The sequence below is a fragment of the Carassius gibelio genome, chromosome A7 (genome assembly GCF_023724105.1).
Source record: "Carassius gibelio isolate Cgi1373 ecotype wild population from Czech Republic chromosome A7, carGib1.2-hapl.c, whole genome shotgun sequence".
NCBI lineage: Eukaryota > Metazoa > Chordata > Actinopteri > Cypriniformes > Cyprinidae > Carassius > Carassius gibelio.
The window spans coordinates 34,365,128-34,390,641 of record NC_068377.1 but is presented as its reverse complement, the minus strand read 5'-3'; the positions used below and the strand labels follow the sequence as shown (position 1 = coordinate 34,390,641).

General features: G+C 37.0%; 3 protein-coding genes across 4 annotated transcripts in view; all 3 read left to right on the top strand.

Moving 5' to 3' along the window:
* The first annotated feature begins 1,300 nt into the window (after positions 1–1,300).
* LOC128017353 (ATP-dependent Clp protease ATP-binding subunit clpX-like, mitochondrial) lies at positions 1,301–11,279 on the top strand. Of its 2 annotated transcripts, XM_052602709.1 has the most exons (14): positions 1,301–1,652; positions 2,175–2,326; positions 2,469–2,586; positions 3,250–3,404; positions 3,507–3,669; positions 4,779–4,820; positions 5,917–6,093; positions 6,614–6,778; positions 6,868–6,956; positions 7,492–7,656; positions 7,842–8,144; positions 9,010–9,102; positions 9,217–9,323; positions 10,078–11,279. In XM_052602709.1, the coding sequence occupies exons 1-14, from the start codon at positions 1,598–1,600 to the stop codon at positions 10,166–10,168; spliced, it is 1,875 nt and encodes a 624-aa protein (XP_052458669.1). In that variant the 5' UTR covers positions 1,301–1,597; the 3' UTR covers positions 10,169–11,279. The 2 variants fall into 2 exon arrangements, with proteins under 2 accessions (XP_052458669.1, XP_052458670.1); XM_052602710.1 differs by lacking the exon at positions 4,779–4,820 and having other exon boundaries at positions 1,317–1,652.
* Positions 11,280–12,145: 866 nt separating this feature from the next.
* On the top strand, positions 12,146–15,137 carry pdcd7 (programmed cell death 7). The gene is made up of 5 exons (XM_052602708.1): positions 12,146–13,177; positions 13,549–13,687; positions 13,960–14,190; positions 14,484–14,571; positions 14,666–15,137. The coding sequence occupies exons 1-5, from the start codon at positions 12,245–12,247 to the stop codon at positions 14,784–14,786; spliced, it is 1,512 nt and encodes a 503-aa protein (XP_052458668.1). The 5' UTR covers positions 12,146–12,244; the 3' UTR covers positions 14,787–15,137.
* A 1,540-nt stretch (positions 15,138–16,677) lies between these two features.
* The window catches only part of LOC128017532 (ubiquitin-associated protein 1-like), a 10,816-nt gene continuing 1,979 nt past the window's right edge, over positions 16,678–25,514 (top strand). Inside the window, exons 1-3 of the mRNA XM_052602938.1 lie at positions 16,678–16,755; positions 17,351–17,488; positions 23,204–23,479. Of these exons, the coding sequence (XP_052458898.1) occupies positions 16,678–16,755; positions 17,351–17,488; positions 23,204–23,479 (492 nt within the window). The remainder of the gene's footprint in view (positions 16,756–17,350; positions 17,489–23,203; positions 23,480–25,514) is intronic.

Genomic DNA, 25,514 nt, shown 5'->3' with positions numbered 1-25,514 from the left:
ATGTACATTTTCGATTTTTTTTATAAAAACGCCCCAGATCTCAAGAAATTCTCATACCAAGCTTTACTATCGTAATCGCGGGTTTATTATTCGGATATTTTGTGTGTACAGAGGTGTTTCAGTGTTGTTTTGGCCAGATAACTACCAGGAAGTGTGCAGGAAGCATGTGACACGATGGGGCGGTGTCCAGATATGAAACTCTAAGATTGACGTTTGAAAGACCCAATCAGAGTCTGAGTCACACACCGCACGAGCTGTGACTACTGCACGCACACACAGATCGCTGGGAGAGGCTGTTTATCATCTGATCGCGTAAATCCGTGGAAAATGAATAGAAATGACGATTCTGTCTGAAGAAATATGAAGTAAACATCAGTAAATATATCCATATATCTCCGCAGATATGCATCTTTGGTCTGTAAATCCTTATTGACGCTGTTCAGTGAGTCTATGTGAACACAAATAAACCGCTCTTGACGTGACTGAATATGAGTGAGTTGTGAATTTCTATTCAAAATGTGGCATAATACGGATTTATTATTTTGCACTCCTGACATAAATCACTAAATATCTGTCACTGCAACAATGTTTTATCAAAATATTGGTCAAATATCGAAGCTTGAGTCTTTAAACTTTCCATTGATGCACAGTTTGTCCAGATGAAGTAAGACAGTGATGTTTAATGTGCTGTGAAAGTGAAACAATAATAAACTGGGGCCGTCAGCGATGTTTGCACGCAAAGGGGTTTTAATTTAGTAGCCTATGTAATGTGATCATATATATTTAAATATATATATATATATATATATATATATATATATATATATATATATATATATATATATATAATTTTATATTATGTATGTTTGTCCATGTTTATCCGGGAATGTGTTATAGGGTTTGGTTTTGTATCTTTAGTATTTTTGTTTAATAAAATCATTCATATGAACAATTCTGGCTTCAAATATCAGCTTTCCCTATTTCTTGTGTTCCACCAGCTCTGTAGTATTTTCTATCAGTAATATTATTTTCCATTCTTATATTTTTGACAATAAGGAGTTTGATGATGTCTTAAACTTTAATTTTATGATGGATGAATATATCCACAAAGCTAGATACCTTAAATTTAAGCCCAGCAAAATATTTACTTCTGATCTACATTTGTTATCTTCAAAAACTCTTCTCTAATCTCTAGTTGCGGTTTTGGACTTTTTTGTTTTATTTCATTGTAACAGTCTGTTCAATGTTCATTGTTAAAGATTGATTCACTAAACCGAGTGATTCGTCGAATCATTGCGGATTGATTCGTCGACAGAGATGATTCTCGGACGGTCAGAATGATTCAGTGACTCGAAAGTGTTTCATCATCAGTTGTTTACTCATATATCTCAGTGTCTAGTTCAGACAGCTTGTGTGTTTAGGTAAGCTCCCCAAATAGTTCGCATATGAATGTGATTGATTCTTATTAATTTACATATTCGACGTAAGCCGTTTGTTATCGTCGGGCCTGTATTGAATGGCTTTCAGTGCGTTAGCTCTCGGCTAGCGCTAACCTTCAACCGATTCCGTTTGTCAAAAAACACAACAACACTCAAACATGTCGTGTACGTGTGCTTCCGCAGCGAGAAAACTCCTAAACTCAGCTCACAGAGGTAAGAAGAAAGTCACACTTTTAAAAATATTGATGTTTGTTTGATGTTTTTTTAACCTAACGTTAGTTAGTTCGGCTAGCACTGCTGCTAGTGCGCTAACAATATATAAACAAACCGGAATGATTTACGATTATAAATATATTCACAAGTCAGCTTTCATTTAGGAGACATATTTTAATGTTTAAAGTAAAAAAAAATGTTTTTTTTAAAGCTTGTTTATATAATCATTATTATTATTTGAATAACTGAATAATAATTAATTTACTTGTTTAATGTTTGTCATCAGTTAGTTTCGCCTGAAATTTTTTTACCCGATTCATAATATGAAAATGCAATTATCAGGACTCCTGTAGTCTGATTAGAAACATTATTTTATATGTTGCATTGGATGTGCTCCAATAAAGTGTGGTTTTTGTTGCCAGTGTCCTGTCGAGGCGCTTCAAACTTCATAACTGTCATCAGATTATTGTTATTTTGAGATTATTTCCTCCTGTAGCTCTCCTGTTTGTGTTTGTGCCACAGGATTCTCTGGCTCTGGAGTGCAGCTGCTGTTACTGAGCCGCTTGGGGACTCGTGAGGTTCATCTGGCAAGCCGCGTTCCCGTCAGGTGGTTCTCCGAGACGTCTGTGTATTATGCTGCAAAAGATGGGATGAAGGATGGAGATGGTGGAAAGGTAAGATGATAGATACGTGGTGTTACATGTCATACACTCTTTGTTCTCTGACAACAAGGGTTTGAGAAGGAAGTGATAACTTTATCGATTTAAGTCATGCTCTTCCTGGAAATTGTTTTATTACACTTGTTTTCCTTTTAAGAAATCTGTCGGTGAAGGAAGTGGGAAAAGAAGCAGCTCTAGTAATTCTGGAAAAGGAGGAAGTCAGCTGAGGTGTCCCAAATGTGGAGATCCTTGCACACATGTAGAAACATTTGTTTGTGAGTACTACATTTATATTACATTGTTTGGTAAAAAAAAAAAATATTTTATTATCATTGCATTTTTTTTTAATCTTATTTGATTTTATTCAATATTTTTTCTTATAATTATCTGTCTGCTGAGTGGATTACTCAAGGTGATCGGTTTCTTTTGGCCTTGAGCTTGTTTAAATAGGTCAGAGTGTTTACTGAACTAACTGTTCAGTGCTAAAAATACATAATACAAAAATACAAAAAAAATGTTGCTTTTTCATCTGCTTGTATTTTAATTAGTAACATGGCTTAAAAGATGATTAGTTAAAACTAACATTTCTGATTGGGATTTAAATTTTCAACTTTATTTATTAACTTCTTGCTTTAATTAAACATAATTATGTTTCAAGACTTTCTTTCAAATCTTCCAGTTTGTGGTGTTGTTTGATGGGCTGCGCATTATTATAATGATTATTATTTGGGAATACAATATGCATAGATATCATATGGTAGTTATATTGTAAAATACATTTACATTATTACATTTTAAACAAAATAATTAACCTTTGCCTTTGCGAATCGATAATCTCACTAAGCAATGTTGATGCTTTTCATTCAAGAATCGTTCAGCGATTTTATATAAAAAAAACTAAAAAAAAACTGAGTTAAGGTGTTTTTTCTATTTTGCAGCATCAACTCGCTTTGTGAAATGTGAAAAGTGCCACCACTTTTTTGTGGTGCTTTCAGAAACTGACACCAAGAAGAGTTTGAGTAAAGACCCAGAGTCTGCAGCTGAAGCTGTCAAGTTGGCTTTCCAGCAGAAACCCCCTCCGCCTCCTAAAAAGGTCAATATTCATTAAACGTTGAGATTTTAAAGCAGTGTAACAACCTACTACAAGGTTAGCTGGTCTGTAATGTCTCTGTTTTTTTTTTGTGTGTTCTTGCAGATCTTTGGTTATCTTGATAAGTTTGTTGTGGGTCAGGATCATGCTAAGAAGGTTCTGTCAGTGGCCGTGTACAATCATTATAAACGCATCTACAACAACATGCCGGCAGGCTCCAGGCAGCAGCAGGTGGAGGTGGAGAAACAGGCCTCCCTCACTCCTCGAGGTTTGTACTGCAGAGCGTGTGTGTGTGTGTGTGTGTGTGTGTGTGGGTGTGTGTGTGTCGAACACAGAGAAGTTAGGAACAGGTGGTTTTCACTCAACCGTTCTTATATAAGAGACTCATAGCCATTAGGGTATTAATCTGTCACAGGATACAAATTATACTTGATGTAATCAGAAAGACAGGTTTAACTCATCAGTTGAAAGCAGGAAATTGAGAAGTGATCCTTTTGTGCTTCAAAGATTAAAATAAAAAAGTATCCAAAAATGATTTTAAATGTTCATTAAAGTGTGCTATTCCTTTACATATCAAAGCTTAAGTAAGGATTTGAACAAATCCCTAAACCTAAATATGATAAAATAGTAGTAGTGATGATTGCCAAGGGATTAATATTATAATCTACTTTTAAAGGAACAGTTCACCCGAAAATTAGAATTTGTTTAAAGTTTACTCACCCACAGGCCATCCAAGATAAAGACGAATTTGTTTCTTCCATCAGAACAGTTTTGGAGAAATGTAGCATTACATCACTTACTCTACAACGGATCCTCAACAGTGAATGGGTGCCGTCAGAATGAGAGTTTGCTTTTCACTCTGCTTTTTAGAAGATGTAGATTTATGGGCTGGAGTATTATGTTTTTATCAGCTGTTTGGACTCTTATTCTGACGGCACCCATTCGCTAAAGAGGATCTATAGGTGAGTAAGTTATGTTATGCTCAAAATCTGTTCTGATGAAGCAACAAGCTCATCTACACCTTGGACCGCATAAGTGTGAATGATTTTCCACTTTTGAGTGAACGTTTCCTTTAAGTGCTCTTTTCGGATGTGTCATGTTTGAAGGACTAGCACCCCATCATAGATTTCCATTGTGTACCTTCTTAAATCTTCTAATCTACTCTTTTTAGAAGCCAGTATAACCTCCATTGTGATGTACATTATCCATTAGTAATAATCCAAAAGCAACATTTTATGCAATCTGTCATTTTTTTGTCATTTGGCATTTGTACAATTCAGTCGCAATTTTGCAGCAGAGTGCCCTGAATAGGTCAAGGTTTCTTGTACCGTGGGAATTGGTAGTGTTTTCGTCATAACTGTCCTCCTTTCTCTGTAGAGCTAGAGCTAAGACGACGAGAGGATGAATACAGGTTTACAAGTAAGTGCATGTCAACACCCATAATCTGCATTAATGTCCGTGTCATTTGAAATGTTTTTTTTTTTCTGTTCTGTGTTGTTTCAGTTTGCTTTGATCTTTTTAGGTGTTGTACAAATGCCAAAAAACTCATCAGTTTTCTTTACTTCCTTTAACTTCTTTTCAGTGTTATATTAACACATATTTAAAGTGACAGTGCATGTATCGGAAATAATGATGTAATTTTTTTTACCAGCCGAGCAGAGAGGGAGAGTGTCCTAGTGACCTGATTTAACTCTCATCATATGCAGCTTTCAGAGGCTCCTGTCACAGGAAATCCCATTAGATCCAGTGAATAGAGCAGCTGTGCACACTAAGCGATTTTACCTAGTCTTCACTGATGATGACAGTATACATTTTGGTGCTATCGTTTTCAGTGTTATTTTAATGTTATTGATGAACTTATTTGTGAAATATTTAGAAATTGGGCTTTTTATAATTTCATAATTTCATTTTATAATTATAACTTTTTGACATAATTTGTATTGCTTTAGTTGCTAAGGCAATATATTTAAGTTTTTCATCTATTTTTTTACATTGTAATTTAACAATTGACTCATTTATTTTATTATAACTTAAATAGCCTTTTTTTTTTCTTTCTTTTTTCTTTTTACAAATTGACTGTTAGAAATGTTCAACAACAAGTTCATCTGAACTGACCTCATATGTTGCATGCTGTCAATTACCACAAATAATTTTGATTATTTCAATAAAATTACCTGCTAATTTTGCCTGTGCAAATTTATTGAAATATTTAAAAAATGATTTAACAAACAAATTGCGCTTTGAATGTTTTGATTCAAGCCATTTTTGAATGTCTTGCCTTGTAGACTGCGATTGCAAACGCATTGCTGTAAACAACGAGTGAGACATCTAAATCATTGTCTGTTGTATAATTATATAAAACCGCTTAAGCTGAGATTTCAAATCACTAAATCATTACATACATAATGAAGATTCCTTGAAATTCAGAAATCTTTTGTGAATTCCCTAATCTTCGAAAACTCAAAATACATGCATTTTGTATTTAGTTTTTGCTACTGTTGTGTAATTTGTCCAGAGCTGCTGCAGATTGCAGGGATCAGTCCTCATGGAAATGCTCTGGGCGCCTCCATGCAGCAGCAGCTGAACCAGCAGGCACCTCCAGAGAAGAGAGGAGGAGAAGTGCTGGACTCCACACACACTGACATCAAACTAGAGAAGAGCAACATAGTGCTGCTGGGCCCCACCGGCTCAGGTGAGACAGAAACACTCTTTCAGTGTTGTGGACAATTTGATAAGCTAGGGGTCAGTAAGATAAAAAAAATAATGCTTTTATTCAGCAAGGATACATTAAATTGATCAAAAGTGGCGGTAAAGACATGTATGATGTAACACAAATTCCATTTCAAATAAATGCTGTTCTTTTGAATTTTCCATTCATCTAATAATGCTGAAAAAAGTATCACGGTCTCCAAAAGCAAATAAAGTAGCACAGCTGTTTTTAACTTTGATAATACATATTTCTCAAGCAACAAATCAGCATATTAAAATGATTTCTGAAGAATCATGTGACACTGAAGACTGGCGTTAAAGATTCATCGGCATCAGTTATTTTTTTTAATCATAATAATATTTCACAATGTTACTGTTTTTAATGTTAAAATTACATAATTATCTCATTGAAAAACCTTAATGTCCCTAAACTTTTGAAACTTATGTCTTTAGCAAAGTCTGCTAATATGAGCAATTAGGAACCTAACTAATCTGTGCTACAGGGAAAACACTTCTGGCCCAAACACTGGCCAAATGCCTGGATGTTCCCTTTGCGATCTGTGACTGCACCACCCTCACTCAGGCAGGGTACGTGGGAGAGGACATCGAGTCAGTCATCGCTAAGCTACTGCAAGACGCCAACTATGTGATCGAGAAAGCGCAACAAGGTAACACGTCTTGTGACATCTAACCACAGACCATGTTGTCCAGGAGTTTGTTCAATAAAACTTTGATTGGGGTGTTGAAATTGTTTCAGGTATCGTGTTTTTGGATGAAGTAGACAAGATAGGGAGCGTTCCTGGGATCCATCAGTTAAGGGACGTGGGAGGAGAGGGAGTGCAGCAGGTTGGTCATTAAACATAACCCAGATTCACTGTACTAGGTCACACGCTTCAGATATGTCACTGATATTCAGCTGAACTTTGTCCTAAATCGCAAGAATGCTGTTAAAGATTAACAGAAACAGTCTGTTATTCTTGGAATCTCACTTCTGTATTTCTGTACTACTTTAATCACTTGTGGTTGACTCATTTCTGCAAAATGCTATGGAAAACATGTTTTTCCACCACAGAATAAGAAGGTAATCACAACCTTTTTATCTCACAGTTAGTTTTTATCTCACAGGTTTTTTTTTTTTTTTTGCCAATTCGGCCAATTCTTGAAAGAACAAAAACAGAATTGTGATATACTTACTGAACATTTACATTTTTTTGTATTCTGTGGCAGAAACACGCTTCCATAAAATGCAGCTTATACAAATAATTTTGTCTAAATAACCATTGGTGCCTAAAAATACAATGTCTTTACTTCAGGATTTAAAAAAATAACCTGAAACTAATTTAGTGGTGATGAGTGTCATGTGCTTCATTGTTTTTGACAGGGTTTACTGAAGCTTCTGGAAGGCACTATTGTTAATGTTCCTGAGAAGAACACAAGGAAACTGAGAGGTGAAACTGTCCAAGTGGACACCACCAACATCCTGTTTGTAGCATCTGGAGCGTTTAACGGACTTGACCGTATCATCAGCAGGAGAAAGAATGAGAAGGTGAGTAAAAACAGGATGTAGACACATAACAACAAGGTTTTATTTTACACGATCATGCAAGCCCTTCTTGGTTAATTCATTTTGGTGAAAATCAGATGAACCGTCTAGGTTCAAAAAGTGAAAAATTTCACGATGGAAAATTCAGTTTTTCTAATGTAGCTGTTGCCTTCATATTCCATATGTAGTACCTTGGGTTTGGAACACCATCTAACATGGGGAAAGGTCGACGGGCGGCGGCGGCGGCTGACCTGGCCAACACCACGGGTGGAGAGGTGGACGTGGTGGCTGAGATCGAGGAGAAGGACCGGCTTCTGAATCACGTGGAGGCCAGAGACCTCATTGAGTTCGGGATGATTCCGGAGTTTGTGGGCCGTCTTCCTGTTGTGGTCCCACTGCACAGCCTGGATGAGGAGACACTGGTGCGGATCCTCACAGAGCCACGCAATGCTGTTGTGCCTCAGTATCAGGCTCTCTTCAGCATGGACAAGGTTGGTGCCTGATATACAGTTTATATTAAAAAAATTGTGTTTATATTAATATTAATATTAAATTTTTATACCATGGTCTGTCTCAGTACTTGATTCTGATTGGCTGGCAGGTATGCATTAAAACGCTTTAATGCACACACAGATAGTTCCAAGTCAGTTTAATCAACGTTCTATATTAATGCACTGTTTTCATTGACGCACACACATTACTTGCACAGAGTGAGAGAATGAGATTGCGTTGTGCACGCAGAAACATTCAGGAGCACAGAAACTTGTCGTCAATGCTGCCCTGTGAATTGTATTTAATAAAATAGCTTGGATACTGGATTTCTGCATTGGTAAAATTGCTGTTTAAGTAACTAAGCTCATAGCTTCATTGTCTGTAAGAGACAGATGCGCAGACACAGGTCATGCAACCGTCATATCTCTTTTTCTCTTTCTTGACTGATTGATAATTCATTCAAGTAAATGTAATTCATTCATTGTAATAAATGTGACCTTACCTCACCGTTTCATCTCTGTGTCTGATTTGAAGCGGGCAGAATGCTAGCACTTACAAGCCATAACTGACTGACATTTTTATCTTTCCTGTCAAATATTGCACTGCAAACACCATTAATAGCTTTAAGTTGTCAGTACTGGCAAAAGACCATGGTATAAACGGGGTAATGCATGGTTAGCTGTATATCTATAGCTGTACACACATCCCTTACGTATATGTTTCTTTTAGATTATTAAGCAGATCGTTTTTAGTGCTTCTCATTGAGTGAATATATATATATCGTACATAATATAATAAAAGGTGATAAATGAAAAGTGAATGATGAAGTGTTTCTGGATGTGCTGTGTCTTTGTTTTGTATTAGTGTGATCTGAGCATGACACCTGATGCCCTGAGAGCGATTGCCAGATTGGCTCTGGAGCGTAAAACCGGAGCACGTGGGCTGAGATCCATAATGGTAAGACAATGCTGTTTTGTTGTTTGCTTTGTGAAGTTTTCACTTCCTCAAAGGCATGCTGGTATAATGACATGTGCTCTTGTGAGGTCATAAGCTGGCACTATTTCCCAACAGGAGAAACTGCTGCTAGATCCCATGTTTGAGGTGCCACATTCAGATATTGTGTCCGTGGAAGTGAATAAGGAAGTGGTTGATGGAAAAGCGCCACCTCGGTACATACGGTGAGAGCTGCGTGACCTTGTTTGTTACTTTGACATCTTATCTGTCCGCAGTCAAGTTTAAAGTCTCTTTAGAGACACGTGGAACTATTGACTTTTTCTGATCAAATGTGCTTCGAGTGGGCAAATTAAGGAAAAAAATTAATCTAAGTAGATCTGTCATTCATTTGAAGAATTATTTCGAAGACACCAGATTTTTATTTGTTTATTTATTTGAACTGTAATGCACATTGCAGTTAAACTGTTATAGCAAAGATTATTTAAATTGTATGTATATATGTGTGTGTGTGTGTGTGTGAGTGTGTCCAGCTCCAAATTTTAGAATAGATTAGCTGCGATATATATATATTTTTTTATCGCCCGATAAGAGTCTCACCTTAACACAGCACGTTAAAGACGATAACGGCCCACCACTAATATATGTATGTATGCATGTATGTGTATATGTGTGTATATATGTGTGTGTGTATATATAATTTGTAGTAATGCTTATATTTTAAATAAAAATTATTCATATCAAGAAAAATATTTTATCTGCTCTGTATCATTATTTTTTAACTCAAACAAGTAATGATTCCTCATTCTGGATTCAATTTAAAATGATTTATTTATTTGATTATTATGAACATAGAAATCGTTCTCTAAGTAAACCAGCACACATTGCTGTCCCTTTGAATTTAGTGTCTCATTTGTTTAATGGCACTTTGTGGTCGTTTGAATTAATCTCATTGACTCTTTTGCTTTCCTCTTCTCTCAGAGCTGCAGCTAAAGACTCCTCTGAGGAGGAGTACGACTCTGGAATCGAAGAGGAAAACTGGACAAGACACGCTGATGCCGCCAAGAACTAAAAACGACAAACCCGGTTTATAGTCAAGACATTTCTTTAGCTCCTTAAGGGTCCATTTCTCACTGTATGTTAGTGATGATTTGTTACTCGTTTTGGAAAATCTTATTCCTCGAAAATATGCCAAATCATACCTTTACTTTAAGCAATCATGGCGTAGAGAAATGAGTTAAAATAAATGAGAGAAAATAAACCTAATTATCCCGACACTTTCCTCATAAAGAGATTGTTAACAGTATGTGAAATGTAAAGAGAATTTTCTTTTATTCTTATTAACTTGATCTTGCAAGTGATTTTATGAACTGTTTGATTGGACACCAAACAGACAGAAAGTGAAGAAGGCTTGTACCAATGTGTGTTTGACTTCAGATCCACAATGTTTTTCTTTGTCCGGCTTGGAATAAATTACACATTTGTGTCACATTGGTCATGTACTAGTTATACTGTTGTATTGATACAATTAGAGATCCTTATTAAGCTATATCTGATCATTTTTTATAAAAAAGGCTCCCAATATGCCCATGCTAAATAAGTTTTTGTAGCTGACACACATGTATAATAATTAGAAACCCATCTTAATATTAATTTAAGTTAATTAGGTCTCCGACTTGTTTTTTTCTCCCCCTTCAATCAATGCAATGGGATTTTTTCATGTCAGTTTTGCTAGTACACTCAAGCTGCTATCTGCATTGAGATAAGAGTCAAGAACATCAGTGACTTTCAGGAATTGTATGGAATTGTATCAATGTGTTGTCAAGAAATTCTGTTGTTATTCACAAAGTGGCGCAGTGGTGGAAGATTTATTTGTATTGGCCAGATTAAAACAAATGGTACACGAGTAACTTTGGTCTCTTTGAGAAAGTTGTGTATCACTAACTGCAGTAGTTTCACAGTGATCTCTCCTGAACTCATTTGTAGTTGCTTCACAGAAATTGATTGCTTTTTTCTTTTTGAATTGTGTTGTTACAGAATGATATGAATTAAGTGCAAGGTGGGAAAGGGGTTAATTTTTGTATAGAGAGAGTAGAAACCATGTATGTTTTTGATCCTCACACTTAAGCACACATGTACAAAACTAATGTATGTAAGGAATAAAATGTAAATATTATCACTGATCAGTGCAGGTATTCTGTTGTATTTTAATGAACACTGAGAGAAAGATTGTGTTGTCCCAGGACTTTTTTTCCATTGGACACAAATGTGGATGACCGCCTCAGGCCTCATTCACTAACACTGTATAAGAGATGCATTTAAAGTGAATAACGAAGGAGGCTTTCATTCTGTCTGACTGCTCTTTTTGTTTTGCAAGGAATAAAGTTATAACAACACGAGGGTGAGTAGCAAAACGATGCCAAAGTCGTCATCTGAAGGTAAACTGTTCATTGCAATAACAAACAATGAAATGTTTACCTATTTACCTATTTATTAAACGGGAACAAACAAAGAGGGATATAATGGACAAAATAACTGAATGATTTTATATACAAATATATAAATCCATCATATACGATGAAAAATACTAACAAGTGCTTAAATCATTAGATAAAAAAAAATTAAAAGAGCTTCTCTTGTGCATGCAAAAATCTCACCGGATTATTACGATTAATGGTGAAAGGGATGTTTGGAAATGTAAACTGATATTTCCTACAGACACACTACAGCAAAAGATGGAAACAACTTGCTTAAAACCATTATTTTGTGGTGGTGGTGGGAATATACTAATGGCCTTAGACTTTTGCACAGTAGTATATACACATTTAATTTAATTTAATTATAAAAAAAAAAAAAAAAAGCTGCTCGCGGTAGGAGTATGTATTTAAAAAAAATGACCAGTTACAGCATTAAAAAATCATACATTTACTTAAACATCTATACATTTTGATCTAAAATTGAATCATGATGTGTTATATCCCTGTTTGGTAGTACCGTCTAGGAACTATCCATCACTTTTAACTTGAAAGGGGTTTTATTTTGAAGACGCACCGGAAGTCCTTCATAACTTCCGTTTAAAGCTTGTCCTCGGCGTCGCTCACAACAATGCGCTTCAGCACTGGGTTGCTGTTGATTTCAGATTGAAATAATGGATAACCCTCATCAGTTCGGTTACACGGGCGCCCCGCCGCCTCCCTTCGGCGCTCCCGCGGGTTTAGATGGCGCTGTTTATGCAGGAGGAGGCGCCGGACCACCACCTCCTCCGCCCGCACCGGGACACGCGTGGCCCCTGTATCAGCATCCACCTCCGGCGCTGCAGCAGCGTCTCTGGCCCCCGTTCCCCGCTTTCGACCCGAGCAGACCCCCTCCGCCGCACAGCGAGAACCCGCCTCCGTGCTGGTCCCAGAACCAGTGGCGTCCTCCAGAGCATCACTTCACGGGACAAGTCCCACCAAACCCGCCTCAGCATCCTGATGCAGCACCTCCATCATATCAGCTTTACTCCTCCAACCGGCAGAACTACCCATTCAACAGTCAGTCTATGAACAGACCCTGGCTGGACGGCCAACAAAACAACCAAAGCCAGAGTAAATCCATCTCAATAACAGTTTCTGATGAAGAATCCCTGCAGAGATCGAGAGACGAGCAATGGATTAAGAGTTTCCTGCTTAAGAGAAAACACACATCCCCTGAACCGAAGCAAACCAAGTCCAAGCCGTCCCTCTCTCATGTCCGACAGAAGCTGTATGGGACTGTCCAGATGCTGTCCGAGTTAAACAGGCTTTGTCAGGTGCTGAAGGACAGTTTGGAGAACGAGGACGTTTGGACTGAAAGCCTCTCAAAAGCGATCGAGCTGAAGAACAACATCCAGGAGAGCCTGACAGACCTGAAGGACCCGGACTGTGTCGACGGCCTCAAGAGGAAACTGCTGCTGATTCGTAAGAAGAGAGCCAGGATGAGGAGACGAAAGATAGAGCACGAGGAGGAAAAGCTGGAGCAGGAGGCTAGACGTGCTGACCGAGAGGCCGAGATTGATAAATGGCAGATGAAACGCATTCTTGAAGTGGAGGAGAAGAACAGAGTGAGGACAACTCTCAGCTTTCAACAGCTGGGCCACAAGTGTGGTTCAGTCCTGTTATACATCGCTCTTTATTCATGTATTCCTTAAAATGTCCCATTAAATATTATATTTATAAATATTAATTAATATTATACTATATTATTATTTTAAATATTAGTTATGCTATACAATTTTGCAATATTACACTGTATTATTATTTTAAATATTAGTTATACTATATAAATTGGCAATATTATACTGTATATATTCTCTCTCTCTTTCTCTCTATATATAGAGAGAGAGAGAGAGAGAGAGAATATATAATGTAAATTTCAGAGTATGCAATAAATGTCCAGCAATATCTCTGATCTAAATGTTTCTTTGTGGTTCAGGAGAAAGAGTTGAAGCTGGCCGCTGATGCTGTTCTCTCAGAAGTCAGGAAGAAACAAGCTGATGCCAAGAGAATGCTGGACATCCTCAAATCACTGGAAAAACTCCGAAAACTCAGGAAAGAGGCTGCAGCCAGGAAGGGTACAGCAAAAAAATATGATTTTGTTTGCTTGATTTTAATGTCCCCAAGAAATTGATCTGACACTTTGTGGTCTGTATAACGTTATTCTTCACACCTTTTGAAGAAATCAGTCTACGAATGGCTTATTTATAGCTGTTTTTAAATATGAAACTGGGGTATAAAAAAATAATTCCAAGAGATTTTGTGTCTTCGTCATGTTCAGAGATTCATTCAGTCCAATCACTTCACCTAAAAGACTCGATTTCCGTTAATTTTTTTCCCATTTTATCAGGCATGTTTCCAGGGAAGGAGAGCGACGAGAGGTTTGAGGGTCACTTGGAGCGGTTGAGGAGTCTGATCCGTAAGCGCACGGCTGTGTACGCCACAGAAGAGAAAGCTCTGAGAGTCATGCTGGAGGGAGAACAGGAGGAGGAGCGCAAGCGAGACCGCGAGAAACGACTGAAGAAAGAGAAAGAGAAGCTGCTGCAGAAGAAACGACAGGTGGACACCATGCTGTTTGGAGGTGATTTTACACACACACTCTTTTCTAAAGAGACCACAAGGTGGCAGTATAGTCATTTGGGAGTCTCTGTGCTATTTGAGGATGTGCTTCACTTGTGTGTACAGTCCCTGTGTACAAATAGTAGAGAATAAACCTACTGGTGATATTTTCGTGCAGTGGGATTTATATGGCACCTGTTGCCTTGTTTTCATTGTTCGTAAGTGCTGTGTGTTATAGATACCTCAGCACAAAATGGAAGATGTCGATGTGCATTTCTTCAGTTGCATGCTTGTAAACTCTATTGGTTTCTTTAGCTGAATTGCCACCCGATCACCCTCTTCAGCCGTTCCTAGATTACTACACGCAGGCAGAGCGCTCCCTTCCTGCGCTGATTCAAATAAGGTCTGTTTTCAGATCAGAAGTGAACTCTAAAAATAACTCTGAGTAAATGTGACTTAACTCAAAGTATGTGTTGATGTCATATTTCTGCTGACAGGAGAGAGTGGGATCAGTTCCTGGTTTCTGACCAACACCCTGACGGTACATCGGTTCCTCCGGGCTGGGTTCTGCCCGAACAACCAGCTGACGACGTCTGGGCCACAGCCCTGGAGAAATGATGCTCAGTTATGATCCGACGCATTCATGTGGGGGGAAAAAGGTTTGGCTGGGAAAATGTGTGACCATATTAAAGGATACTAGATAGAGTGGATCTCCAGAAAACATGTCATCTTCAAATCAACGAAATGATTTGCATAATGAAAACTTTTTCTTTTTTTTTTATATTATTATTATTTTTACGATTGTTAAGTGCATTTTACACATTTATTACTTGTTATGTGCTTGGATTTTTTATTGTCATTATTCCCAGTGTTGATTGTTGTTGATGCAATACGGATTATAATAACATTAAAAAGACTAAAATAGTTAAGTTTTATTTAAATCACAATAAATGAATAGAATAAATACTACTATGATGTGTAAATGTTGTTATATTATAGCGTGTATATTTATTTTCATGAATATTTTGCATAAATCCTTTTTTGCTTAATATATTTGTGACCCTGGAGCACAAAGCCAGTCTTAAATCGCTGGGGTTTATTTTTAGCAATAGCCAAAAAAAACAAAAAACGTTGTATGGGTCAAAATTATTGTTTTTTCTTTTATGCAAAAAATCATTAGGATATTAAGTAAAGATCATGTTCCTTGAAGATATTTTGTACATTTCCTACTGTAAATATCAAATATAATTTTTTTTTGTAATATGCATTGCAAATAATTAATTTGGACAACTTTAAAGGTGATTTTCTCAATATTTCGATTTTTTTGCGCCCTCAGATTCCAGAATTTCAAATAGTTGTATCTCGACCAAATATTGTCCGATCCTAATAAACCATACATCAATGGAAAGCTAATTTCAGATGATGTATGAATCTCAATTTTGAAAAATTTACACTTAAGGCTGATTTAGTTGTCCAGGGTTACATGTGTATATATGCATATACACACACACACACACACTGGCCACTTTTTTATGTACACCTTGCTAGTACCAGGTTGAACCCCCTTTTACCTTCAGAACTGCCTTAATTCTTCGTGACATAGATTCAACAAGGTGTTGGAAACATTCCTCAGAGATGTTGGTCCATATTGACCTGATCGCATCATGCAGTTGCTGCAGATTTGTGGGATGCACATCCATGATGTGAATCTCCCGCTCCACCACATCCCAAAGCTGCTCTATTGGACTGAGATCAGGTGACTGTGGAGGTCCTTTAAGTAAGGTGAACTCATTCAGGTGGACGTCCTGTAGGTGTGTGCGGCTAAGGTAAACAGCCAATATCAGGATTAATCATCACATGGCTCTGTGAAGAGTGACCGTAACACTGTCCTCAGCCCAGACACACTCAGGAGGAGACACAGGAGGTGAGAAACACTCATTAAAACTCACTGTTAACTTCTAGGTTTGAGTAGAGTTAGTGTGAAATGGCTGAGGGATACTTGAAGATTTTTTGGGTTTGATAAACTTGTATATAATTTTTTTTTTAAGTATGTTTCGTTAAATCGATTCATTTTAATAATGTAAAATGCATTTGTTGTGTTTAGTCATTATTTTCATTAAATGTTTTATAGCATTTATGTATAATATGGAAATATATAACATTTCAGATATAATATAAAACCTTTTTTATGCTGGTATTACATGAAACATCTTAATTTTATTATAAAAGGTGTGCAACATTCATAATTTCACATTTAATTCAACGTGCAAACAATTTTTGCAAATTCTGAGTGGAAATAAGTAAATCCTACATTTTTTTTTTTCAGAGTGAGGATTTGTTATAGATTTCTTCTATCGATGGTTTAAACAGAACACTGTAACTTATTGAACTGTCCATTGTTCTTTCCTGCACGAGAAGGAAAACTATTTAAGCGCTTACCGAGCATCTGGCTGTTAAGACTCGGCTCAGATTGAAGATCTAAAACCATGTGAGAAAGGTGTGGAGCAGCATGTCAGGATCAGATCTGAGCATCTGTCCAAAAAGAAGAGCGTCAGCAGGCCGTCTGCTGCAGATACCACTGGGACAGGTTTTCTGAAGATGATTTCTATAGGCTACCTAGTTTCACACAAACCGTAACTAGTGTTGAGAAAAATGCACCCTCAGAAAGGTTTTTGACAGGTGTACATATGATGCAGCACGTGTCACGGTACACGGTGGTGATATTGAGAGTCTCAGTAATCTTTAATCTCTAATCCTCTAGTCTCCTTACTATTTTGTAACAGGTAAACAAATATAGAGAAGCGAGAATGGGAAAACATGCAACTGTAGTTTTTGTCTATACATTATTACACTATCTGTCAGAAGTTTGGAATATTATTATTATTATTATTATTTTGTAATGTCCTTCTGCTCACAAATGCTGCATTTATTTGATCCAAAAAGCAACAACAGTAATATTGTGAAACATTTATTACTATTTATTATAGCTGTTTTCTATTTGAATATATTTTAAAATGTAATTTATTCCTGAATTCGCAGCATTTTCCGTGTCACACGATCCTTCAGGAATCATTCTAACATTCCGAACTTTTGAAAGCTGGTGTACATTTCAAACCCAATCTGAGGCACAGATTTAGGAACGTTTGGTGTCAGACGTTTCTTTGTCTGCCTTTCTGTTTCAGGTAGGGCTGAAATGTCTGGATGAGGTGTGCTTTAAGATCCCCCTTGGCTTTCTTGAGGATGCAGAGGAAGAATTCGAGCTCATCCCAGCTCCAGAATTCCCTCTGCCTGACTACCTGAAGATACTGCAGGAAACTGAGGTCTGATACTCTGCAAAATGCATGTTTTTAACCTGATGCTATCAGATGCCTTCAAATTGCATTTGGACACTTAACACACACTTTTCACATGGTCAAACATTTGCAGCTATTCTTTTTGGGAATTACTTTTAACAAGCTGGATCCATTAATTTTAGTGGATGTATGAAGTCAGTTCTTCTCAGTTTCACACAGGCGTATTTCCATACGTCAATGTTCCACTAACATTTAACCATCAAGACGTCATCTTCCCTCCTCCAGAGGAGACAGAGCTCTGCTGGTCAGACTAATGCATCTTCCACAATTTCCCACGACAACTTACAGTTCAAATGCACCCCAAAGGTAAGATGTCTTCACCTTCAACCCTTACAATCCTTCTCCGAGTCCACTCTTTGGTTATGAAATAAAGTGCATCGGTAACACTTTATTTTAAGGTGTTTTTATTACACATGCTACATGTACTTACTTTTATAAAAAAAAGAATTATGCATAATTACATGCACGTTAACTAACCTTAAGTCAAATCTTAACCCTAAACATATAGTAAATACATGTAGTTAATTAATATTACTCATTACTTATGTATAATTGGGCTTCACTGTAACAAGGACACCTTAAAATAAAGTGTAACCGCATACCTGTCAAGTATCCCGTTTTGGCCGGGAAAGTCACGTATTTTACCCTTCTTTCCCGCCGTCCTCCCGTATTAGTATTTTCCCGTAAATCTCCCGTATTTTAATTTTTTAATTTTAACCTTCGTTATTAATAAAATAATAATAAAAAACCCATTCCCAATCTGAGCTCTGTCACTAGTCTCGCGATAACTGCCACCTGTAGTAGCCTGTCCCGAGGGGTGTGTGAGGTCAGATGACATGAGTTATAACGCGGGGAAAACAACAACAAAAGAAAAAACAGAGACGGATGATGGATGCTACGATAGAGAGTGAAGGCACACCTGCCAAAAAACCAAAACCCATGTGTAAATATCGTGATAAATGGGACAGCGAATTTACTTTTTTAAAGAATGCAAAGTCTGCAACAAATTTGTACAACAACCAGAGGTGGGTATTAACGAGTTACATTTACTTCGTTACATTTACTTGAGTAATTTTTCGGGGTAACTAATACTTTTCGGAGTATATTTAAAGATGGGTACTTTATACTCTTACTTGAGTACATTTTCTGAGAAAATTCTGTACTTTTACTTCGTTACTGTGGGCGACGCTCCTCTCGTTACTTTATCTTAATGCAATAAATGTTATAAATGCTTCAGTTTATTCCAAACGCGCCGTCTACTTTTCTCTGGACAATGAGCGATGCCCATTCGCGAATGATTCATTCTTTCGAGTCAACTCTGTTCAAAGGCTTGATCAAATCAATTGGCAAACGAGTGAATTGGTTCATGAATCAGTTTGAATGAGTCGTTCAGTTCCCTGCCGCATGCGCTGAGCGTATGAAGCGGTTCAATCAGAGTTGTAACGTTTATCAGCAGCGTTGAAAACGGGGCTATGGAACTGCACTGAATTGAAAGCAAATCTGCAAAGGCTATTATTTGCTTGCGATGGAGATCCTTATTAGATGAACGCGTGTGCTGTCTACTGTTTAACAGGTAATAACTTGGGCTACATTCGATTACAGTACACGATACCACTGTGACATTAGTTTGTTGTACGTGTGTTGCTTATAACAGAGGGGAGTCAAGTTGAATGCAGCTTCCAAAAGACAAAAAATTGCCGATTAAGATTTTATTAATTTTAATACAATCACACCGGTGCGAGTACGTTCAGCGAGTCGTATCATCCGCTGTTAAATTCAGATCTGTGATCGCTTGCTGGCGCTGAGCCAGAGACAGACGCGTTTTTACAGCAGTGCGCATTATAACCAATCACACACGGTTCTGTTGAGCTTTTGAATGCAATGGCCAATCAGAGGTGTTCCGATGAGTCATCGCTGAAATGCCGGTGCTTCCTTCACTCGCTCATTGACTGAATACCTCTTTCTGGCGAATTCTCTCGTCAGAAACAACAGAAAAGTGCAGATGTGTGTACGAATCTATAATTAAGATATTGATTTCACAGTGTTAACAGTTTCAGTGATTTTAATGGGAGTTTCTGAGAGTGATTGAAATCTACACTGTCAGTGAAAATGATCTTTAATAATGTAAATGTTATTTGCTCTCTTTCTGAACAATGAAAGATTAGTAGCAATATTTAGATCACATTAACTTTCAATGTTAAATTCACATTTAATATAAAGTCAGTCATATTAAAAATTTGTTATGGCATGACACCTATATTTGTTACTTAAGTAAACAGACAGGGTTTTATAATAAGTTACATAAATTGGAGTAAAGGCTGATGAAATATATACATTTATATACACACACACACACACATACATTTTATCTTTATATCTAAATAAAAATAGGCTCCGTATATATGACCCAAAGTAACTAACTAACTACTTGAGTAGATTTTTTATCCGATACTCTTTTACTCTTACTCAAGTAACTATTCAAGACTAGTACTTTTACTTTTACTTGAGTAAATATTTCTAGAATTGCTTTTACTTTTACTTGAGTAAAGTTTTTGGGTACTCTACCCACCTCTGACAACAACTCACTAAAAGAGTAAAAGAAAAGTTATGAAAAGAAAAGCTGTAAAAGAAAAGCAGTAGCCTACGAAATGAAAAGAATGTGTGGAATGAAAATAAAATGTAAATGTAAAGACAAGCAATGTTAAATTAACAGAAAATATGCAAATAAGCCTTTAAATAAATGCTCTTCATATATACCCGTTTGTGTTTTCATTTGGGCTATAACACCTGTCTTAAAATGTAAGGGATACTGGAGCTTTGTTGGGGTGGTGGGACTACTCGCGGTGGGTGCCGGAAAATTTCCCTTATTTTCAAATCCAAAACTTGACAGGTATGGTGTAACCAGTGCAGCACTAGTGCTTAGCAAATGCTGCAGTGATGATATATTTTTGTAGGCCAACCTGAAAGTTTGCATAACCCTCTTGACAAAAACCCATATGGAGTTTTCCATTGGTTTTTGGATTACCGCAGAAAATAAGGTCTGTGACCAACAGACGTTTGTTTATTTCATGTTTTGTTAATCCTGGAAATCTAAGGGTTACTAAAAGCAGCAGGAATGTGAGTTTTTATCAAGGCTGGAGCAAAACTCTGTAGGACTGTGATGTAGATGCCTAAAGTTATGGTTCAAATGTACTGCAAAAGGCAGGTGATTAGTGGCTCTGAAACAATAAACACCTTAAATAAAGACGCCCCCCTTTACTGGACATGTTTGGGTAAGTTTTGATGTACCTGAAATTACACTTTGTACTCTTCGGGAGTATAAATACAGACAACTTATCACAGACAACTCATCTCTTTAATCTATTTACTAAATATGTTGTATGTCTATGAAGAAGACCGTTTCTCAGTTGCCAGTTCACCGAAGCTCACAATAACAGCTGTCCTTAGAAGGCAACTGTGGGCCCTGCTATAAATGGCTTTAACTGGCATGACTCCATTAAGTCTAGAAAGGCATTTTAATCACTTGAGCAAGAGATATTAGGTCCAGAAGCATCTAGTAATTTCTCGAAACGTTCATTGTAAATCCTGTGCTAATATGTCTCGCTGTGACTGCACAGTATTTTGTTGTTCCTTATGAAATGTCTGTCTGAGCGACCCATTCTCTTCATTCAGATATTACACATGAATGACTTCTCCGAAGTACTTCTCTCTCTCTCTCTCCCTTTCTCTCTTTTTTGGTGCACATTTCTGTAATGTCTCAGAAGATGAACTAGCTAATAATAGCGAGTGCTAAGTCTTTTCCTGGAATCTTCCCAAGCTGCAACAAATTCGTCTGGATTAGCGAGTGGAAGTGCTCGGGAAATGTCTTTCACATCAAAGCTACGATTCAAGGTTATGCTTTGGTTGACAGTCTAATCCAACAGGTTATTAATGCTGATGACATCATCTCCTGCTGGGCCGTGTGCTCGTGTTGCACTGAATATGGCAGGGGGCTTGTAGCTTTTCTTGACAGTTTTTTTCATTTATAATTGCAGTGTTTTTTAAGACATGAACGGGAAAGAATTAAACGCATTTTCCAGAAGTTTACGGACCTTTGCTGTTGTTTTATTCCATGTTTGGATATTTCTTCCAGGCTTCATCGGAGACTCAAGTGCTGAAACCCTTTGTGAACTTTTGTATTTGACTTAAAAAATGGGCATGTCCAAATGTACCCAAAGGCCTATAATTCCTAAACAAAATCTCAAAACGTCATGAAATTTGGTAAATATGTGCAGATTATGATTCTGAAGAAGCATGCAAACTTTTACTGAGAATCGGCAATAGGTGGCGCAATAACCGATTTACAAATGAGCGGCAACCTCCCGCTCTCTCTAGTGTAGCCAACAAGGAAGTGACTAAAACTGCAATTCATCGACTGGCCGCTTGAGGTTGGCTGCAAAAGAGAATTAATCCCATAGACTCCCCATGTTAAAATCAGGCGGCAAGGAACTCGACCGGAAGTTGAAGTCGGGTGGGGGCTGCCATCTTTTAGCAGAACTTCACTTGCGTTAGCATTCCCATTGACTCCCATTCATTTTGGCGTCACTTTGACAGCGAATAACTTTACATCTGAGGCGTTTAAAGACTCCGTTTGTCCATTATTTATTTCTAAAGATACACGACAATGTATAAAGGGCTCCATTACCTTCTATGTTACATTATGGCCCCGTATAAACAGTTTTTGTAAAAAATAGGCTAACGATTGCGTCATAACCACTCGACTCTCTGTCGCATTACCGTACAGACAGGAGGAGAAGCTCGCAGGCAATTAACTTAATATGTAGTACTGCCGTTACATTTTAAAATACTATTCAAAATAATTAATCAGAATACTTCTGCTCACTCACGACTTCACTTGTCTCAATTGAGTTCCAATGGGGTCGCTGTGTCCATTTCTTTTACTGTCTATGGTTAAAATGCCCAACTTTACAGCAGAAAAAAACATGTTTTCAGCCTGGTGCAAAAAATGATTTTGGTCTATATATAGCTAATTTTGCCCTTCATGACAACTGTGAGGGGGGTGAATTTTTTTATAACTCATATCCGTTTAAATTATATTAAGCCTTAAAGTTCTGCATAATTAAGGGCGTGGCCACTTGAGTGACATGTGAATTGCCACTGCTGACACAGCCGTCGCGCTAGGTGAGCGTGGCTTCAGCAACCAGCTCCCGCCCCTTTGCCCATTTTCGCTTGTCCGGGAGAGTCGCGCGGTGACGCGCTGCCAAGATGGCGACGGCTCGCTCTGCACACTTTAGGCTTCAAAAACTCTCTTCAGGAGCTTACGGGTGACGTCACGTCCATGTTTTTATACAGTCTATGGTTGAAAACAATAAACACGATTTCTACTGTAAATAACCTAAAATTGCTTAAAATAGTAATTTTTATCTCAGGTTTAGGTTCTGAGTCACAGAATTTTCGTTTTTGGATAAACCTTAAGGTGCATGGACCTTGCTAATAGTTTCTTGTGGCTATATATATTCGTTTTAGTTTGTTAGTTTATCTTTCTGTAACAAAGCTGGTAAAAAAATGGCATTAATAACACCAAGCTCCAAAGCATTGATGCAAATGTTTTCAGAAGATCATAAAACATCGATTTAAAGTGTGAGTCAAACCTTGCACCAATAATTGTGTTTATCCTTCTAGATTTTCTCAGTATTGTGTTTCCTGCCCTCGTCTCTCAAGGGTACTGTGAGCTTGAGGCACTGTTGTTGTTTTTTCCAGGCCCAGGACTCATTCTCCCCCCCGGCCCCATCGCGGCCGCTCAGTTCCCACGCTGCCGTCCTGGACTCGTCGGTCGAGCTGCTCTCCGCTCTCAGCCCAGAGGAGAGGGAGCTGCTGGTGGCAGTGACTGAGCGGGGCTACCCTCTCCGTACGGCCATCATCACCCTTCAGAAAACTGGCCGGCAGAGTCCAGAGCAGGTCAGTGAGGGAGATCTGTTACAGGGATTCAGTATGAAATAAGAGATGGGACTCATTCGCGGGTCGAGATGTAATGCTGAGATCTCTCCACTGTCCTTGGTGTATCACAGGGGAAGGTCAATCAAAGTGCATGCTGGGTAACCAGTATAGTTCAGTCGTCAGTGTGTTTATACACATGCACTATTGCCAGAGATTTCACACACAATCTCTGAGTGCTTCAGATTCAGTTCTGTGTCCCAGCTAAACATCTGGCTCCATCCTCTTTTATCTGATTCTGATGAAGTACCATGAGAAAAAAACGTCAACAAAAATAGACACACAGAAGTTTCCACATTGAGCTAGTAGTTCTCAGGAGGGCTTTTTTGAGTCATCAAGCCATACTCAGTGGCAAATATCATTAACGTTGTTGGGCACTGTGGAAAAAAAATACATTGAAGTTTATTTAAAAGGGTTCATGACTGAAAGGCTATAAGTAAATCAGCATTTGAGCGCTGGGTAGTGGCAGTGCTGAATGAAGCCAGAGAAATTTGCTGGAGAAAACACTGCATTTGACTGATCTGTATAAAATCATATCATGTGATCTGCGATACTGCTAAAATAATTTTATTTTCACATCACATTTTGTCTAATAAGATACCTTAGTTCAATTTTGACTGCCTGTGATAATCACATGCAGGGTTATTATAGGTAAATAAATAAAAACTGATTTTTTTTTTTAGGTATTTCAAAAACAGTTATATATATATATATATATATATATATATATATATATATATATATATATATATATATATATATATATATATATATATATATTAAGATTTACATTTATACATTTAGATTTACATTAATATATTCAGATTGACATGTGATAATCACATTCAGATATTCAAATTTGTATCTATACATCCATGGTTATATATATTGGAATAGCAAATAGAAATAGTGACTGTTTTACACCGGACAAGAGCTTGCAAAAATATGTAGCCATGTTGAATTGTGAGGACCTTTTTGTGCTACAGCCAGCATTTTGTAAAATACAGTAAAAATACTCCATTTGGTTAAGATAAGTGATATGCAGTTACAGTAATTAATATAGTACAATATCTACATTGATGCATTTAGGATGTGTAGGCATATTATTTTAATAAAAATAATAAATAAGAACTTAGATAATTAAAGAATTTAGATAATTATTTCCTGTTTGGCACCTCGTAGTGTGTGTGTGTGTGTGTGTGTGCGCGCATATATTTAATGTAGTTGGAAAGCCAACTTTTCTCACTTTAATTTTGAAGTACTAAAGTGTACAATAAACTTAAAGTTTATTTGAAGCACTAAATAAACTAATAAATACTGTACAATTATAAACTAAACTAATAAAGAATAATAAAATCTATGACATATTTAAAATAAAAATAAAAAATACTAGACAACATTAATAAAACTTTACATTTAAAGTAAAACAAAAAAGAAAATATAATAAAGTCTAATGTAAAATAAATCAACAAATTAATACATTTTAAAATTAATTTAAAATATTAACAAAACTAAAAGAATATAAATGATAATGAAAATAATAAAAACATCTCACAATCTTGTGAGAATGATGCCTTAAGAATTAAATTAAATTATATAATTAATTATTAAATATTTAATACATTAAATACTTATCTGTAATTAATGTTTATTAAATTTGTAATAATAATAATCATCCTCATTATTTTTTTAATAAATTGGTTTAATAATAATGATAAAAATAATAACATATTTATTTAATAATAGATGCCACTTTTCTCAGAGTCCATTTGTACCAATAATTGAGTATTGTAGTCATTAAGATTTTGTTTTGCTTTGTCTAAAGCTTGCTTGCATGTGTTTGAATGTGTTCTAGACCCTTAGATTGCTTGAAAGCGTCCTGAAGCGATGTGAAGATGTGCCTGTGATGTTACCGACTGCCTGGCTGGCCAGCGAGGCCTGATCAATTTATATTCAGCTGTATCCTCAGTTCCCCAGTGAGCTGCTCAGCATGAGATTA

Excerpts from the sequence above, each read along its gene's own strand:
- pdcd7 (XM_052602708.1), top strand. The coding sequence starts at position 12,245 with ATGGATAACCCTCATCAGTTCGGTTACACGGGCGCCCCGCCGCCTCCC. Across the intron at positions 13,178-13,548 it reads AAGTGGAGGAGAAGAACAGA|GAGAAAGAGTTGAAGCTGGC; the intron begins GTGAGGACAACT and ends TTTGTGGTTCAG. Across the intron at positions 13,688-13,959 it reads AGAGGCTGCAGCCAGGAAGG|GCATGTTTCCAGGGAAGGAG; the intron begins GTACAGCAAAAA and ends CCATTTTATCAG.
- LOC128017353 (XM_052602709.1), top strand. The coding sequence starts at position 1,598 with ATGTCGTGTACGTGTGCTTCCGCAGCGAGAAAACTCCTAAACTCAGCT. Across the intron at positions 6,957-7,491 it reads GAGGAGAGGGAGTGCAGCAG|GGTTTACTGAAGCTTCTGGA; the intron begins GTTGGTCATTAA and ends TGTTTTTGACAG. Across the intron at positions 9,324-10,077 it reads GCGCCACCTCGGTACATACG|AGCTGCAGCTAAAGACTCCT; the intron begins GTGAGAGCTGCG and ends CTCTTCTCTCAG.